At 28.5% G+C, this 20,750-nt stretch overlaps 1 protein-coding gene across 2 annotated transcripts; it reads right to left on the bottom strand.

Moving 5' to 3' along the window:
* Positions 1–4,822: 4,822 nt before the first annotated feature.
* LOC129989101 (gastrula zinc finger protein xLCGF3.1-like) lies at positions 4,823–15,874 on the bottom strand. 2 transcript variants are annotated; one of them, XM_056097425.1, is made up of 2 exons: positions 15,415–15,874; positions 4,823–8,404 (listed from the first exon to the last, which is right to left on the bottom strand). In XM_056097425.1, the coding sequence occupies exon 2, from the start codon at positions 8,165–8,167 to the stop codon at positions 7,142–7,144; it is 1,026 nt and encodes a 341-aa protein (XP_055953400.1). In that variant the 5' UTR covers positions 8,168–8,404; positions 15,415–15,874; the 3' UTR covers positions 4,823–7,141. The 2 variants fall into 2 exon arrangements, with proteins under 2 accessions (XP_055953400.1, XP_055953401.1); XM_056097426.1 differs by having other exon boundaries at positions 15,419–15,874.
* Positions 15,875–20,750: the final 4,876 nt, after the last annotated feature.

The following is a 20,750-nucleotide window of genomic DNA, read 5'->3' as shown; positions in this document are numbered from 1 at the left end:
CGCAACGATATTTTTACTGACATTGTTTACAGGTGGTAAAAGTTTTCAATTCGTGGAATCAGAAAGTGTGGGAATTCCTTTTCAGGGGGGTGGCATGCCATTTTTTACATTAGAGATTTCAGAGTTTTAATTGTAAAAGATTTAGGAGTCGTTTACGACTTTGCTGCCAAGACGTTAAATTTTACCTTTTGTTTTAAAAATAATAATTAAAAAATATTTCCGAAATTCTTTATGCTACAATATTGTCATATATTGAATTTAAGTCAAATATTTTATTTCCCTCTTTTTTTTATATATTTTGCATGCTCTTTTATTCCTAACTTTAAGATATTATGAAAAAATAAGAAATAAATTTTACTTAAGTGACGAGCATTGCTATCATAATAAGTTTTTTATTTACTTTAAAAAACAATTATATCACATCTATTACTACACAGAGAAGATGAATAAATTCGCTTCTAAGGACAAATAATGAGAGTTAATAATATTTAAAATGTATTTTATTAAGAAACTACTTCTTTCAAATGAATCTCCTTATTTCAATGTTATTTTATCTTCATTTCTGAAAAAAAGATCTTAAATAGAGGTTACAAAACTCAGGCATTAATTACACTGCTTTCGTAAATTGGAAAATGTGTTTAATTTTGTTGCTGATCAAGAAAAGGAAAAAGTTTATTAATTGAAATATAGGCTACAGATATAAAATAAATAAATTTAAATAAAATAGGAAAAAGAAAAATGGTTTTTCTCTTACAATCGATTATTTTAACATCATAATGATTACGGGCTGAATATGTAGACACGGAATAAGCTTTGTATGGCTCTTTAAATAATGCAAAATCACTTTCTTCCTTTCCTCACCAAACATCTAAAGCCTCTTTTTATTTTTTAAAAATTTAGTCTTTATAAAAGCAATTTGTTTTAATATAAAATGTTATGAAAAATTACATAGCAAAATTTTTAAATGCGGGCCATCTTCAAAAGTCTTGATTTCAATGTCTCTCATATAAAAAGAATTTTAATTAAAAATAATTTCAAATAAAATATTGAAACAATTACAAAAATTGCAGTTTACATATGCATACTTATACAAAGGTGCTTAAAAATACTTAATTTTTGCAGCAGATTGCACCCTGTAAGGCAAGAACAATCTTTTACTTTTCCTATTATAAATTATTAAATGATAATTTAAGATATATTTTTCTACTAAAGAGTGAACATAAAAGATGCAAGTAACCATATATAAGAATAAATGTAATAGTATAGCTTTTAAACAATAAAAATCTAATGAAATTTGTGCAAGTATAAAACAATAGGAATATCAAAATTCCAAAAGCTCGAGTTCTAAGTGAATCTTGCCCTTAATTAAGCAGACACGACTATTTGCATATATTCCAGGAAGTAAATATAAATAAATAAATAAAATTTAAAAATAAAAAAAAGGCTGAATAAATAAAATTATAACTAAATGTTATTTTATAATGTTACTTTAAAATTTATTGAACAATATTATAATGATGTAATATCTCGAAAGACGAAATACTTTAGTAAACAGTGGTGAGCTTAATTTTTTATGAAATTATCTAAACTTAATAGAAAACTCCGTACTGTCAAAATAACAAATCATGAAAAATATTTCATAATAAAATAAAAAGTAAAAACGGACCTAAAAAATACCTTTTTAAAAACATTAAATAACACTGTAATCTCAGGCAATAGAACTAAGAAATGATCAAAATTACAAGCCTGTTCCTTCATTCCGTCCTGCGAGAGTCTATGCATTAGCCCATTCTCTGTTTTATGTGTACCTTCTTAGAATGAACTGCATATGGCAAAATAACAGCGCATGCGTCCAGAAGTAAACACGTACAGTGGAAGTCACCTTTCTTTATGACACTCAATACAACTGGAAATTTCCGGTTTGGCCAGTATGTGATTCAAAAGCAACAAAGTCGTTCGTTCGCGAACGCAAGAGCTAGTTCATTCGTTCGTGAACGAAACAGCCTAGTTCATTCATTCGCGAACGAAAGAGCCTAGTTTTTTCGTTCACGAACGAAAGAGCCTAGTTTTTTCGTTCACGAACGAAAGAGCCTAACTCATTCGTAAGAAAAGTCCAAATCGGTCATTCGCGAACGAACTGTTAAGAACTGGTCAAATTGGTGAACGAACGACTTTGAACCGAATCATTCAAATTAAAGAGATTTCCCATCACTATTTTGTAAACTGTGCTATGATGTTTCTCATTTGGGTTGGCCAATCTCTAGAAAGTGTCAATTTCACAATTCTATTTACAAGTTGTTGCCATACACAAAAACAGTATATTGTTTTCGCGCGCAATTACTTTCGACTTTAGAGTGCTGAAAGTAAGTTATAGCTCTAGTATGCTTAAAGTTAAATCTAGTTTTTAGCCAAAGGCACTCGTAAAAGAAAGTATAGGATCATTATAAACTCAGCCGAAAGTTTAGAGTGGGATTTAAAAAAAATATATATATAGAATATACTGATATGTTAGAGGATTGATTTATTTTACAAAGTTGAAACTTGCGCAAACTTGCAAATACAATGTTTACCATATTAATCGCGGAAGTGTAAATAAGCACTAAGCAGAGGAATCACTCTGCGCTTGTTATCCTTTAGGAGTCCAATCACAGGAAAGTTCATATTAACCTGATGCTTTTATAAGCTGCGCTACGATTGGATTCATTTAGATTGACATGATCTGGCCGATCTCTAGAAATTGTTAATTTCCCTATTATAGCTGGAATTAGGATAGTTCTTGCTAGTGCCTATAGGCGGCTGCAGAATGTTAGCGCCGTCTACAAGCACTAATTGGAATCTAGCTAGATCCTTATAGGTTAGAGGGAAATGCGTCCTTCGGTTAACGCTATCCGTTTATTTTATATGTTTATCATTATGATCATATGATAACAATTTCGTTTTCAATTTTTTTAATGCATATATGTTAAATATGCGCTGCTGACAGTGGAAGGAATTTGAAATATTTCTAGTTTACCAAATACAAGTGTACTTTGACTTTGAAATTTTATCCTCTATCTTTTCCCCAAAGATTTTTTAAAAGCTTAATTAGTAACGCAGCTCATATATGTGTCGTTCAGTTGGAATGCGGTTCATTTGTTTCGGATCTCAAAATCTGTCATAAATCGGAAAATAATCTGTATTCTTTAAGATTTTTTTAAATTTGTAAATTATATTTATTTAGTTTTTATTTACTTCACTTATTTTAGCTTTATTAGGGATATTTTACCTGTTTTCGAAGCCCTTATTGTAGACAACAAATAATGGAGGAACAATACAAATAGAATTTATTGTCAATAATTCAAATATTTTTCACGAATTAAGTTTAAATAAAAGATACATATATCTGTTTTGCCAATGTTTTCCCTCTTTCCCGTTTTTATTTCAACTCATTCGTTTTTTATATTAATTTGATACATTGATGTAGAAACGGAAATTTAAAACAAGTTGTGAGAATAGAATCTTAGAAGATATTTTGGTTTGGGCCATGTACTTGAATTGTAAATATCATTTTTATTAATATAATGTGAATTTAAAAATTAGATGATAAATTATAAACTAAATGCACCTTTAATTTTTTACAATACTAAATTGGGGCAAGTAGTTGGCGAAGATTTATCACAGAATTAGATTTATTAATTAATATTTGGATAAATTCTTCACCGATATGTATGTAACCAGAAATTAATCTATATAAAATGCATATCGAGAATCTCTCAATGTTTGTTGAAACTAACTTTGTTGCAGTTGCTCAGTTAAAAAGAGAGAGAAAAAAATAATTTGAAGAATTTCTGGAGAAGAATTTTTTAATTAATAATTTATTTGATGTTAACCGCCTTCGGAGAGCTGCAAGCGATTTGCCAATCACTGGATGAGAGGAATATTTGTAATTATTTAAGCATTTTGTAGAAAGTATCAGTATCTCAGTATATAAACTCAATTATTCTGATTGTATTTAAAATAATTTATATAAAAACATTTTAATACACTCTTCCCATATATATTCTTTTGTACGAAATAAAATTCTACCCAAAAATACAAACATAACACTTCAAACTTTAACTCTTTTGGTACTGATTTCTTTAAAGGATTTTTGCGTTTTAAACAAATTTAATTTAATGATGCATGGAATAGTATATAAAAGGTTCTCTGACGAATAAAGTTTTATTAAATTTATTTCTTTAAAGAAGTAAAAAATAAAAGTTTTATCCGCGAATTAAATTTGTCATCCATATCTTAGACAAAACTGTTATATTAAAAGTTTAGCCATCAAAATATATCCAAGCAGTTACGAATTCTTATTTGCATTGCAGGAAAAATATTTTTTATGAGACATTTTAAAAGAATTTTTTTAAGACCGATTATCAAATTACCCAAAATATATTAAATAAATTATATAACTATATTATAAAATTTATTTATAATAAATTATAAAAGTATTATAATAAATTTTATAATAAATAACAGAATCTGTAACATATTGTTTAACTACAGATTCTGGTCACTTCATGACCGAGTATTAATATTATAATATGTATATTATATATAAATATTATAATATAGCATGAATATTAATAGACTTGCATAATGTAAGTCGGATTAATAATATAAACATAATGGTATTAGAAATATTAATGGACTTACATTCTGTCAGTCAATAGACTGACAGAATGTTAATCGAATTAAAATTTCTAACATAGAACAACATTTCTGCATAGAACACAAAGATTTAATCAGCATATGCAAATTTATTTACAATGAAGTGAAAAATACATAATGTATTCTTTATTTTGTATATTAAAAACAAACATATAAACTGAAATTATTTTTATTTTTAAAATTGTAAATCAGTTTTTGAGGTTGTGCAGTAGGGTGGAGCGAAAATGGCCTTATTTTTTTTTATTTTTTAGTTTGGTAATAGAATCTAAAAGTTGCCTTTTAGGTTCAAAAACAATATTTAAAAATATGATTGCAATATTACTTTATCTTGAGGTGCCGCAAAGAGCTTGAAATTTATAAAAAAATTGAAAATATGGACATTTTTAAAAAGGGGGCTTTAAAATTTTTTCTTACATTTTAGTTTGACAAAAGTGCTGGAATGTTTGCTTTTAGGTTCAAAAAGAATTTTTAAAAATTCTAGCAATTCAACAATATTTTGAGGTGCCGAAAAGAGCTTAAAGTTTGTGAAAAAATTAAAAACTTACATTTTTATGAATATTTTGTTCATATAATTTTACAAAAGATGATTTTAAATACATATATAAGCATTACAGTTGGAAAAAATTATTAATTACAAAATATAATAATAATAACAAAAAATTTCTTTATGTCCAATTTTGCGTTTCTTACTTCTGTATCTTCTTAATGATTACAAATATTACAGCTGCAAAATGCTTGTTTCTACTTCATTGCCACATTAAAAACTTTTTTTAAATTAATTTTTGGCATATTCACACGGGAGTCAATTTTTGCTCTTATGTATCCTTCTCTTGCGATAGAACCAGACATTTTGAGCCGATTCAGCCAAGAATCTCACAGCTCTTACCGCTGCTTACATGTGACAAGGAAGCCAGGGGAAGTCAATAACCGAGTCCCCTTATACTATTTGGTTCAGTTTCAGATACCTTCTGTACAAAGTTTTAACTTAATATTAAACCGCACAGGCACTTGGTAGCTTTATCGCTTCTTGTCTATTTGATAGATCTGGTTGGCTTGCTTCTTTTTGTAAAGAATACTATTGTTCCACATTGTGATTGTCGTCAGTAATCGTTTCTGATGCACTAGTATGTTTTGTCCGTTCTTAATTAAACTTAACTATTATCTATAGTTCTTTATTCTTTCTTCCTCAAAGCACTTGTGGTAGCAATATTAATATTATCTATAACCATTTTCCTGTTAGAGCATTGATCGTTTAGAACCTTTTATTCCATAACTGGCCCTTTCTTTTTTTTTAAATACAAGTCAGCAATATCAAATAAACGTCTAGCTTCTTGTTTAAATTCTGTGAGGTTGAAATTAAACTTATCTGAACATTTTTCTGCTTTTAAACTAATAAATTCCTGAATTTAGCACGATAAGCTTTTATCATTTGTGAAATTCTTTTGCAAGAAGCAACGGGAATAGAAGCTCTTGACCATATTTGTTCTATTATGGGAACTAAAGTGTCACATATTTCGCTTACAGAAGCATTTTCCAAAAATATATTCGACTCCGATATTTGTCTTGCCTTCACTAATTCAGACTGATCCATTTTTAGTCATAGCAACGCACACAAACTAACAAATCAGTTACACAACAGATCGAGCGGAGACGCAAACTCAAATGAACTCGGCAAAGCTACTGATTTGAAACAAGGCCTGACCATATTTGTCACCGGACGCAGACCGCCTTACCTCAAAAACAACCAGTCCGGCGACGATTGATTGCCATGCCAGTGCAATAATAAAACTGTTTTTATACTTTTATTCATATGACAATGCCTAATGAAATTTTTTTATTTCATAATCGAGGCACGCAAAAATCCTTAAAAAGTTGCAAAAAGTGTGTTTTTATGAAACTTTAACGTCCTTGCGGCACCTCAAGATATACTAATAATTTTTATTTATCTTATCTATACCAAAAGGAAACTTTTCCGCGCTATTACAAATTAAAAATCAAAAGTTAATTATTTCGTAAAAATCTTTAAAATGTAGCAAAAATTTCCATTTGATGAATGAAACTTTAATGTTCTTGCGGCACCTTAAGACCTACTACAATATTTTTCATATTTATAAATTATTTTATCTACACCAAAAGGCACCTTTTCCGCACTATTACGAATTAAACTGATTAATTAACTATTACGAATTAAACTGATTTTTTTCGTTCCACCCTATTGTGCAGGTATTGTAAGTCGAGGAGATGGTATACATACATTAACTCTCTACGTTCTCTTATACACATGAAAAAAATACTTATGTTCAATTGTAAAATTTTCTGAATTTTTTTAATAAGCCTTTTAAATCTATTGACTTAAGTTTAATAAATGATTTAAACAAACAATTAATTCAGACTGATATTGAGATCATAGGTGATATAGGATGGAAATATAGCGATGAAAAATTTCTCAGTTTCTATTCGTAGAATTTTTTTCCTTCAAATGAATGAGTTTATGCTTCTTCATATGACTCTTCTGAGCAAATGCTTTATCACATACATCACAAGCAAAAGGTTTCTCCTTAGTGTGAACAAGCTGATGTCTTTGAAGATTGTTCTTATATTGAAATGCCTTGTTACAAATACTACAGATAAAAGATCTTTCTTTTGTATGAGTAAGATAATGTCTATCTAAACTGCTACTCAAAGAAAAGGCTTTATTACATATTTCGCAAGAGAAAGGTCTTTCTTTTGTGTGATAACGATAGTGCCTTTTCAAACTAGATTTAGAAGTATAGGTTCTTGCACAAAATTCACAAGCAAGAGAAGTTTTATCTTCTAGCAACTCGATAGATTTTCTTACGTTAGAATCAGGAGCAACAGATTTTTCACAATGTTGAAAGCATTGATGATATCTTAAGTGATTTTTCAGAGCAAATTCTTTACCACATATATCGCACTGGTAAGGCTTTATTTCTGCATGAAGAGAACAATGGATTTTTAAATCATATTTTCGAGAAAATGCCTTGCTGCATATTTGGCATGAAAATGGTTTTTCATTCGAGTGCATTATCAAATGTTGCTTTAAACCGATCTTATGCTTAAATGCTTTATAACACACATCACAAGCAAAAGGTCTTTCGTCAGTGTGACTCAGAATATGTTTGTTTAAATGACTGGTAGAAGAGAATGACCGGGAGCACTCACTACACTTAAAAGGTTTTATGTTGAGGTGAGCACGATAATGTCTTTCAAAATCAAATTTTTTAGTAAATGACTTACAGCATAGATCACATACGAAAATTTTTTCAGCTACAAGATTGTGCTTCACTAAACACTCGTTTTTTGTGAAGTTTTCTTCATAAAGATCAGTAGAATGAACTTCTTTATTGATATGAACTGAAGTATGGGGATGTGAATTTTCTTTTTTAGAGAAAATCTCAGTAGAAACCTTACTTATATAAGGTTTCAACTCAGGAGAATTGCAGCAACACATTATCAAGGATTCATATAAGAATGGTCAACTGATTTTTTAAAAGATGAAAGTTTGTAAGAATTTTTATTTCAATGAACAAAAATGTTTACTAAATTGTGTATTTTAAATAAAGTTAAAATCTTTTAATTTGTGAATTAGTATTCCTACAACAACCTAATATCTTAAGAAGGAAAAATAAATTACATTTTTCATTTTATATGATCCAGCTGTCCAAGCTCTATAACTTCATCTGTGTTTCTGTAAAAGAAAAGAAAAAAAAATCAACTTATATATATATATATATATATATATATATATATATATATATATATATATATATATATATATATATATATATATATATATATATATATATATATATATATATATATATATATATATATATATATATATATATATATATAACTGAAATTACAGAAATAAAAAGAATAAAAGAGTTTAATTTATTACTATGGAAATAGCCTAAACAAAAAGAATTAGAAATCAAAAAATCAATAACAGAAAACGAATTGAAAATGCATTCTTCCAATCCCATTTTGAAGGCATGCCATCATTAGCAGTCATGCCATTCTATTCACATGAAGCATAAGGACGGAAGGAAGGATAAATTTTCTAATCAAATGCTCTTATGTCAGAAGAAAATTGCCAAATATGAAACAGAATATTCAAGTAAGGAAATCTTTCAAACATGCCAATTATGCTTTAAGTTATAAAATGATATTAATACGGAAATAATTATATAATATTAACATTAAAGCAAACATTTGAAAATGCTTTGGTAGCTCATATTTTAAATTGTTTATAAAAAATGACCAGTTAATTAATAAAGAAGTAAAAATTCTATTACAAAAAGCAAGTGCAAATTCCTCAAATGAATTTTCTGAGTATTCAAAAACTGTCAATACTACAATAACAGGTAATAAAGAGCGCCTAAAATACAACAATAACAATCCTAAAATAATAACTTTTTAATCATCTGAAGAAAGAAATTAATCTATGAAAGTGTAGGAATGAAAGAACTGGTGTTATAACAAACCTCAATGGGTTAAGAACAGCAAGTTACACTGGGGTGGCAAAAATCATGGGATATCCTCTAATAACGAGTCGGAACTCCTACTGCCCGAAGAAGTAGAGCAATTTGACGTTGCATGGACTCAACAAGTCGTTGGAAGTTCCCTGCATATATATTGAGCCATACTGTCTCTATAGGTGCCCATAATTGCGGAAGTGTTCTTCGTGCAGGATTTTGTGCACGAACAGATCTTCCATTATGTCCCATAATTGTACGATGGAATTCATGTCGTACGATATAGGTGGCTAAATCATTCGCTGTATTTGTCCGAAATGGTCTTCAAACGAGTCACGAACAGTTGTGGCCCAGTGACATGGCGTATTGTCATCCACAAAAATTCCATTGTTGTTTGGATACATGGCTGCAAATGGCCTCAAAGTAGCTGAATACCTATGGATTCAGCACCAGCTTGCATAGTGCCTTGTTGACAATTTGGGTCCACGGCTTCGTAAGATCTAGGCCACACTCGAACCCTACTATCTGCATTTACCAATTGAAATCGTGATGCATCTGACTAGGCCCCGGCTTCCCAATATTCTTCGGTCCAACCGATATGCCACGAACTTAGGAGAGACACTGCAGACAATGTCTTGCTGTTAGTAACGGCACTTAAATCATTTTTTTTGCTGCCCTAGCTCATTAAAGACAAATTTTGCCGCACTATCCTAACGGACACGCACGTCATGCATCCCGCATTGATACCTGCGGTTCTTTCATGTAGTATTGTTGCTTGCCTGTTAACACTGTAAATTCTAAGCATACGTCACTGGTCTAGGCTATTAAGTGCAGGAGGTCGACCACTGCGTGTTAATAATGGAAGATTATGGCTGAAATTAGGTATTCTTGAAACTGTGGATTTCGGATCATTGAATTCCCTAACGATTTCCGAACTGAAATGCCATATGGTCTAGCCCCAACTACGATTCCAAGTTCAAAGTCTGTCAATTCCAGTCATGCAGCCATAATTACGTCAGAAACCTTTTCACATGAATCACTTGAATGCAAATGAAAGTCCAGCCCATGCACTACCCATTTATACATTTTGCATGCGATACTACTGCTAACTGCATATTGCTATCCCATGACTTTTGTCACTTCAATGCATATATTTAAATATAAAGGACAATTCTTCATTAGCTTTAGTACAATTGTCGTCAAACATAAATGTTAAAAGTACCTTTCAGCTGAGGTGATTTACCAACGAAGTGGAAAATGCGACAAATTTACCAAAATTAAACTAAACACATATCTTATGAAATGTGATTTTAGACGGTCATAAATATTTAATAACTTCCTCCAATTTATTTATGATTTATTTTGGTTGCCAATGAGAAAAAAAAAGTGCTGAAATTTGAGTGATAATGTACAAAAACTATTAAATTCTTTTCATTAAAATAAAAATGCAAAATTTTCATTGCTTTTAGTTTGAAATTAATTAATACTAAATTTAGCTAATTAAATTTTATATAGAATCAAGAAATTTAATTATTTTTTAAATTTAGTTTTAAAAAAAACATGATTAAAAAAGAGAAAAGCTTGTATAATCTTCTAGTTATTAATATAAAAGGTCAAATGACATTAAAGGGTGAACAATATTAAGTTTATTTTTTTTTTCACTTATGGGACCAAGAATGGCTATAAAATTATAGCAGGGAGTTTAATGAAAATTTCATTAAATCTTCATTTCTAACAACAAATCAGATTCTAAATTTATAATAAGCAAAATTAGTAGCTGAAGTTTAAAAAATATCATATCTACCATCTATATATAATAAAAAATCAAAATAAATTATGTAAACTTCAGAGTATAGAAAAAATATTGAATATTTAATAGGAGAAGGAGCACATTTTTATATAAAATATCCGATATCATGTTTTATGATCCTATCTTTCATGATAGGATCATAAAAGATAGGATGAACTTAGAGATAACATTAATATGTGTATTCAACAAACCACTTATCTATATCTTTTTCTTTTTAAAGTAAATAGATAATTAAATTATATTAATGTTAAATAGATAAGTCTAAATTTTTTATTGCTCTATTTCCATGTAGATCAATGGGTCTCTCTGTCTTAAATTATAATTCTTACGAAAAAGCACCATACAAGGTTTTGTTTCGTGAATGAAATGAATTTCAAAGTCTATTTTAATAGCATTAAGACTAAATCATTTTAACACCACTGACTTCTCTAATTTTTTTCTTTTAATTTGGAATATTCCATGTCACTTCTACATATTCTATAAATCTTGAAATCTCAGTTTTTCATAAAATTTGTAGAGAAGTACTATTTATATATACATGAGGAAATACCAAATCTCATACAGTTGTATCAGCTATATACATATATATATAATTGTCTAACATTTATTTTAACCAATAATCAATCTAAAATTATAAATAGAAAATATATTGTGTATTTTTCATTTTCATTTAGTGTTTGAATAATTAAGTCAGTATTTTTCAAACTGTTTATAGGAATCAAGATCAGGAATACTAATAACAATCTGATGGTCATGTATTTGTTATTTCTCAGGGTTAAAAACTGATTGTTAGTGATTGTCTCGGTGTTTTAATTAACCAGATTTCCATTTCTGCTTATCTATTCAACTGTTTTACTATAGTTACTAATATATATATATATATATATACACACACACAAGTCATGTCAAGCTCTTCCTTGAGGTATACAGCATCATGTAGAATAATATAAAATTTTAATTAATTAAAAAAAACTCATATTTTAAAGTTTTCAAGTTTATTCTATGAATAGTTATTAATTTTGTTAATCAACTTGCAAAATATAAATTTGGGTTGATGATGTGTTACTTGTTAAAAATTTATTTAAAATTAAATGTGTTTTTTTATTAATATCCTATATTTAGTTGAATATTACAAAAATACTAAGCTTTACGCTTAGCATTCTAATAATTGATTATAAAAATCATGTGAAAATAAATATGAACATAAATCTGAATAAAGATTACAGTAGTGAAAATAATCTGAATAATGATTATAGTTTAAAGTAAGACTTTTTATTTAGTGTTATAACATATTTATCATAGGATGCTTGATAAATATGTCTGTCCATTTTGTCTGGCATACAGCATTTTCAAGTATAATGCATATTGTTTCAGAGGAAGGCATAGAAATAATTTCTGTCAATAATATCCTAATGTACCAGTATCACATATACTTTTTGCAGATTATATTAATTTGCGATAACATTTTTACTTGTTAAGGTTTAAGTAATATATTTTTATTAATTTTCACGAAACTAAAGTTTTAAAGTATAAGCATTTTAATTCAACTTCAAATTAATGTTTTTAAAGTATGATCTATAAATATTACCAGAAGATTACAGGTCTGGATGGTTTAATAGTTTTAGACTCATTACTGCATTCTTTCTTCAAGTTAGCTATTTATTTTCATGTAAGTATAAAGCTTAACATTCTTGTGATATTTAGTTAAATACAGGAATCAATGAAAAATCAAGCTTTATTTAAAATTTGTTCTCAATAAATAAGCCATCATCATCTCATATTTATATTTTGTCAGGTAATTAACAGTATTATTAATTGTTTAAAGAATAATTTTGAAAATTTTAAAATCAGCACTTTTTGGAAAAAATTTAAAATAGAATTTTGTTTAGATTTTGGGAAAAATAATTACATTAGCTTTTATCATGCTGTACACTACAAGGGAGAGTATAAAAACTGCCATAAAGCGACATTTGTTCCATCTTCACACTTAATTAAGAGATCTGTTAAAGGAATTTAAAAAAAATCTGGCATCATTTTTTGACAAATTTTTGAAATTTTATGAAGCATTAATTCAAAAATGAACTGAGATATTTGTAAGAAATTTGGTATTTATCCAAGTATAAACAGAACATATGTACCAAATTTAAAAATAAAAATCTTCACTGCTGAAATAAGTTTTGCTTTAAAATAGTATTGATTTGACTTTGATATTGAAAAATAATTTTTCCTTTAAATTATTGTAATAAAAGGGTTGAATAAAAAAACATAAATGGAACTTTGATTAAAAAGCCAAAATATTAACCAGTTTTGGACTGCCAGAAGCAACAAATGCATGATCATCACAATTATTAGTTTGATTTGATCCTTATAAATAGTTTGAAAAATATCAGCTTAATTATTCAGCTATCAAACTGAAAATGAAAAATATGCAATATGTTTTCTTTTACAAAATTCATAATGAATATTGTTAAATAAAATGTCAGACAATTTAATATCAAATAACAACTCTCTCTATATATAATTATGAGCATTTTATTTTAAATAGTTTTAACATTTGACAGTTTGAATTCCCAAATTTGCCAGATATTAAAATTAAAAAAGCTGCACAGAAGTCATGACTATTAATTTTAATTTAATTTGAAGAACCAGATGGACTGATGATGTAAAAAAGCTACCAAATTCAATTGCTGCTAGGTATTTGTCAGGATACAAGCAATCTAGTGCCACATGAAGGCCCTTAAATATATTTACATTTTAGTAATTACTGTAAAAAAAAAAAAAAAAAATAAAAAAAATACAATTTCAAAATATTTGACAACTTTTTTATTCTTAGAGTTTTAGTAGTAATGTAACAGAAATACATTTATCACATTTTGTAAAGAAATCCAAATTTAAAATTTAATTACTGTTCCTTGAAATTTGACTATCATTACTAAAGGTAATTTAACAGAAAACTGTTATAACTACAAGTTACTATTAACAGTTACAAGTTATTATTATTAGCCAATGATTAATATGCATTTCTTCACATCTTTGTATTATTTTTAGTTCATGCCTTTTAATAGACAGATGCAGATAAATTTAAATACTTTTTAAAATTTGGATTAATGAATATTAGTTCTTAAACTATATCAACTATTTATAAATATATTAAACTCATAGTGAAAAATACTTAACTGGTTTTAATGAATCTATTTAAGTTTCTAATAAATTTCCCTTGAAAACAACAGAACAGTTTCATCATGCAAAAAAAAAAAAAACAAAAAAAACAAAAAAAAAAAACATAAAATGCTATAAACTGATGTAGGAACTGTGGATCAAGTGAGTCAATTCCAATCATATCAGTGTGATAAATATTCAGATTTGCCAAACCCAAAGCAACGCATAAATTAAACTTCAAATCAAACATCAATATTCTAATGAAGCATGAAGAAAAATTCAATATCAAACTCTCTATCTTGAGAGACAGTAGAAAAATTATATGAAATCAGTGCCTAAAAATTATTATTAAATCTACAAGCAGCCAAACTATGTTTTTGTAATTCTTTAACAACAATAAAATGAGCACTCATTAATGGATGATGAATATTTTATCTCATTGGCTATATTAAAGAATACAGCATCATTGCCAAGCTGAGATTTTTTAAAGAAAAAAAAAATAGCCAAATAAGATAACCTAGCCATACTCTTTAATCTATATTTGGCAATGAAGGGTTTATAAAATTTGTAATCAATTGATGGTAACATTTTTTTTTTTAATAATAGAGTAATAACATATTCAGTGAATCCCAAAACTTACAATTACTGCTCAAAAATCATGATTCATTCTTTTTTTAAAGGCATATTACTAAGAATTCATTGATAAGATGTCAAAATAATTGGTCACTTGGAACTTAAAACTGGAGATATCACAAGAAGGTTATGCTATTTTAATATTAAATCCATATAATTTGAAACTGCCTTAAAGCTTTTTAACTACGTTTGTAGGTTAGAAATTTTTACTTGGCAAATACAAGCAAATTTACAAACGACTCATACAAATGACTTTACTTCACAAGATCCGGGAGATCCGAACAATATTTTAAGTGAACAACAAAATCAAATTAAATATAGCAATTCTTCTCAAAATGCAACATTAACAGAAATTAAACTATATTATATTGACAGAAATACAAACACAGTATGTAGAGATAAAATAGTAAAATATGCGAGCCAGTGAAAACATAGTAAGAAACACAAATCAAAAAGTAAAAACTTGTCATAATATGAGTAATAAAGTTTCCGTGTGTCCGTGGTGTGATCATCAATGCTGACACATACATTCACATTTTTTTCTACTACTTAGAGATAATAAATAGCAATAAAAATAACAAATAATAGTAATAACATTATAAAGTAAATAACACTTACTTACGCATAGTAAAATGACATACCTAAAGCAAACTAAAGTTCAAATTATTATTATTTTTTAAATGGATAAATTGGGATTTTTAGCAGCAAAGGCTATCATCTAATGTCAGAGTTAATAAATAGCAAAAAACTTCAGTGAACGAAGAAAAATTTGAAGAAAGCGCTTATGAAAAACAGTTTTTTTTACTAACGTTCTAGTATTGAACAGAAGCTTGACTAGAGTGTAAACAGTACAGAATATGACGCAACAAAAAGTATTCCCTACCAGATGCGAAACTCGTTAACGTGACGAACAGGTTGTGGAAGAAGCGGTTAGTGAGAGAACTATCATACAATCCTGACTTAGAAAAATATGTTAGGTGTAAATATATACCAGGCCGCTCTAATCGATGATATCTTTGTGATCACTGCGTTGATATGGGAGAAAATATTAAGTACAGAGTCATTGTTTACTTCGTGAAACGTGATTGCTATTTTCATTAAGCTTATAGAATGCACAGATTTTTCTTCAAAAACATGCTAATCAATCAAAATATGGTTTTAAATCCGAATTCATCAAGTGAAGAGCATAGGGCGGAACGAGAGGACGAACAGAACGGAACACAAATTAGAAATTAGAGGTGGGTCGTTCGCGAACGAATTAATCGAAACGAACGGTTCATCTAAGTGAACGAACTGATTTAGTCCATAAGATTAAACAATCGCCAAATAGAGACATGTTGCTGGCGAAAAACGGGTCAAAATGAACGGATATTCTATGTGATGTTTTCTACACCATGATGACAGAAAAAAGTAAAATCAGTAGATAAATCTAACGAACTGACAAAGATTTTTGAGCTTTAAAATAGGATAAAATACGAATGAAACAAATTAACTGCAAGTTAAAACAAAAATTTCTAATCCAGAAATAAAGTTTAAAAAAATTATAAATAGGATTAAAATGCATTGATTTAAATTTTATCCCGTATTGCTTCTTCTTTAATTTTAATAAATTTTAAAAACTAGTTTTTAATAAATTATTGTCTTTTTTAGTTCAAATCTCCTTTTTTTTATATTTACATATTTTTTTTATTTGCAACAAGCACTACATTACTTTTCTTTTTCTTTAGGTTTTAAATTTCTCTCAGTAAAATTTAGAGGTGGGGCTGATTATTTAGCTGACATAGTAATTTAATTTTACTCATAAATTATTCTTCATCAAGATAAAATATCTGTTGTATTTAAATCCTATTTAAATTTTTTCTCATCTTTACAGACCAGACAGGTTGTTACATCAATGATTCTACTTTGTCTCAAAATGGATTCAAATTTGCAAACGAATGTCAATTTAAGATTTCTGTTGTTTGAATTGGACAAGTGTAAACCGTATTTAATATTCATATTTTTGGCGGAATGTAATGTTTTTTTTACTTTTCATTGATGATGGAAAATGATTGCAATCGATTAATTGATTTATATTTTTGAAAATGTTATGGCAATAAGAATAATTGCGTAACGAATGCAAGTACATCTTTATTTCTGCTCTTAAGAATATTAAATATTTATTTTTATAATAACTGAAAGAATTTGTCGCTAATTTATAATTCGCAACTCTTATTAACTTATTCTCCTTCTATTAATGGGTGCGAAAAATTTCAATTAAATATTTTCTATAACTCGATTTTAATGGCTGGCTTCCTCAGAAAAATATTCAAAATTTTTAATTGTGATAGACTTATAACTCATACTATTTTAGAAACACATTGCACCCTTCTGTTCATTGTTCTTTGAATTTCCTTAATGCTCTGTCTGCATTTTAACTATTATATCACGCACGCTCGCGCGCGCACACACACACACAAGAAAAGAGCAGCAGTGTTTAAACATAAGTGCACTCCAAAAATTATTTTCAGTGCTTGATTTTGAAGTTATATTTCAATTGTGTGTACAGCAAAATTTCAAATATTTTATTAAAAGCATGTATTATATTGAAAACTACTGAACGTGGAAAAAATAAGTCGAATACTCATATCTTGAGCAACAACAATGAAAAAAAGAAAAAGAAAAAAAAAAGAATTGATGAAATATTACTCGCAACAACGAAAAAGATTTCTTCATTTAGTAATAAAATATATTGTCGTAAAATGCCCATATTTTTTATTACAAATTAATTAAAAACTGAAGAAAATTATTGGCAAGAAACTGTTGAAAATCATTGGTACCATTAAAAAAAATTTTTTTTTGAATTTTATGGTGATGTGAAAAACATTTTTGGGCTATAATATTTTCGGAAGTTATCGCAACAACAACAACAAAAAAAAATATTCGGCTATATTATTAGTAGAGATGACTCTTTATTTCATTTGATAGATTTTATGATATTTTGTGCAATAAACATTGATTGTACTAAAAATGTTACTTTATTTAATTGAATTTCTACTTTTGTTTATCCCTCTACCATGTGACCTGATATTGCTGAGAGTCGACTGCATTATATGTACGAAATATCTTTTAACAGCAACTGTATAAATCCATATAAATGAATGAGAAGTGAGTGTAAAATATGAGAAATGCACTTAAATAACTACTTTAGTTAAATATTAGGAATCCTAAAAAAGTATTGCTTATCTCTTTAAGATCAGTAACTTATTTTAAGAGAAGATAAAATTTGTCACTCAATGATGTTCAAAAGTAGAGAGGTATTTTTCAATGGACTCGTATAGATGCTCAATGTATCATATTTAATGTTTTGTTTCGTACCATAATGAAGTAAATAGAATATACATTCTATAATGATCATCTATAATAATTTATTATAATAAAAATTCGGCACGCATATATAATTTTGGTTTCAAAACCACATATGCAGTTTCATTTATGTACAGGGTGGCTATTATTAAAGTGGAAGTATTTGAAGGACTGTAAAAGAAAAACTACTTGAAGAAATTTGGTATATGTTGTATTTACAACATGAGGAAATAAATTACACAACAAAAATTAATTAGTTCAATTTTTTGTCATAGGTGACGATTTGTAATGACAATATTTTATACATTGTAATTATAACATTTGTGTTTTTTAAAATATGAAATGCATAATGTAGTACAATATTTGTTCAATATGGATCCTTCAAGTCCTATTAAATGCTGTAGACACAAGACAGCGTGATGCACAGTAGCACCTAATGTTTCCTGCTGAATTTCTAGGACATGTCTAGTAATGCTGCTTTTGAAAGCAACAACACAGTTAGGTTTGTCCTTGTAGATGCGATCTTTTAAATATCCTCACAGCCAGAAATCGCAAGGATTCAAATCAGGGGAACGAGGTGGCGACGCATTTTGGAAACATCTGCTAACTATACGATCCTTACTAAAAGTTGTGTGAAACAATGAGCAATGTGAGGTGGCGCTCCATCTTGCATGAATATTGTTAAATCGAGGCAGTTTCTGTCTTGTAAAGCAGGAATCACATTACTTTCTAAAATATGAGTGTAACTACTGCCTGTTACGGTGCAACGAATTAGCCCTGTCGGTGTAAGATTTTTGAAAAAAAAAATGGACCAATAATAAAATCAGCAGTTATACCACACCAAACTGTAACAAACGTTGAATGCAAGGGTTTCCCAAAAATAGTATGCGGGTTGGATGAGCCCGTATCCTATAGTTATGGGTGTTGACTTGTCCGGATAAAGTAAAATACTCTTCATCAGTCCCTAAAATCTTTCGAATCCATGTTTTGTCTTCCACAGTTTTGGCAAAAATGAAGTTGACAAAATCAATTCTTTGTTGTGGATCGCCTGGTTGCAAGTGCTGCAAAATTTTAGTTTTATACGGATAGCGTCTTAAAATGTAGCGCTCTGCGTACGGTCGCCCATGGTTTTGATAAAGTCATTGCTACACTTCTAACTCTTACAGGTTGCTGATCCACTAGCCCTGAATCAATTAGGAGGGAGCACTCCGAGTTCCCCAGTAGCTTCAAATTTATTAATCATTTTCTTTAAGCCATTTGCAGACATCAGTCCTTTTCTCGGATCTTTAAAACGGCGATATTCTTTCAAAGCAGCACTATAATTGCTATTCTTTTGGTAATAACATTTTACTAACAGAGCACTTTCTATTTTTGACAAAGTCATGGCCTTAGCTTAAAGATGCATGACTTTTATCATCATAATGATTTTAAAATTGAAGTGGTATTCATTTTGACATAGTACAGAGCAAAAACAACGTTTTAATAATCTACAGGGCTATCTATTTGCAAAAAAATGAACTAAAAGTTTTCATTGAGAAATTCATTTTTTCATGTTGTAAATATAACATATAACAAATTTTTTCAACATACTCCAAGTAGTTTTTCTTTAACAGTCCTTCAAACACTTGCACTTTAATTATAACCACCCTGTAGTTTATTGCATTTTTGGAATCGTTCCTTTCCCAAACAGTTACATAGGCATATCAAAAAACAGTCAGTACATCAACTGATTTCATCTAAAATATAATCAAATCTTATTGCACGAGTACCTGGCGTTACGAGTGATTCGTTATAACCAACAAAACAAAAATGTTAAAAAGTGACTTAGCTAACAAATGATGTTTCGCAAGATCAATGACGAGGAAATACCGTGACTGCACATGGTAGATTGATTGGCCTGTATCAGTCTGTGTTGAGCATTTATTTAAAGAAATTCTTATATATACATGAAAGTTTTGACTGTTGTTGAACGTGACTCCTCTGAGAGGGCCGTTTGAGCAAATGCCTGTAGAACCTTAATAAATGAGATTGTATCTCTGGCCAAGATTGTAGAATTAGAAGTGGACAGAAAGGCCATTGGCGAGCTGGTGGAAGATAGAGATGCATAATCCACGATTTTTTGAATAACAAATAATATTGCTATTGTTATTTTTAAATATGCGTTCCAAATATCTGTTATTTCAATCATATTATTAATTAAAAATTATTACTTAATATTAAATATAAAATTTATTAATTGTAATTAATACTTAATTTACTAATTTAAGTACCGTGCGATTGAATTAATTTATCTGTTTCAGCTTACTTCTTAAATTTTATTTTTTTCTCAAAACTATTTATTTAATTTATTTATTAGAGTGAACCTTTTTCTGGAAAAGGTGAGTTAAAAATATATGTCATTTCTTTAAAATGTTTACTTTAGTCCTATATTCTACCAATAGATGGCGCCAGCAGTAAACAGAATACATGTAATGAAAGTCAATCATGTTACGAGCAATTAAAAATGATCTGTATGGAATAGTGCATCATCAAATACGAATATCGGTCAATCCTGTAAAATAGAGCGGTGACTTCGCACTTTCCAGTGAAGCCTCGCATTTTCCGATGAA

This window comes from Argiope bruennichi, chromosome 10, assembly GCF_947563725.1.
Source record: "Argiope bruennichi chromosome 10, qqArgBrue1.1, whole genome shotgun sequence".
NCBI lineage: Eukaryota > Metazoa > Arthropoda > Arachnida > Araneae > Araneidae > Argiope > Argiope bruennichi.
The sequence above is the reverse complement of the archived record's forward strand: the minus strand, read 5'-3'. Positions and strand labels throughout refer to the sequence as shown.

Coding starts and splice junctions, on each gene's coding strand:
- LOC129989101 (XM_056097425.1), bottom strand. CDS start 8,167: ATGTGTTGCTGCAATTCTCCTGAGTTGAAACCTTATATAAGTAAGGTT.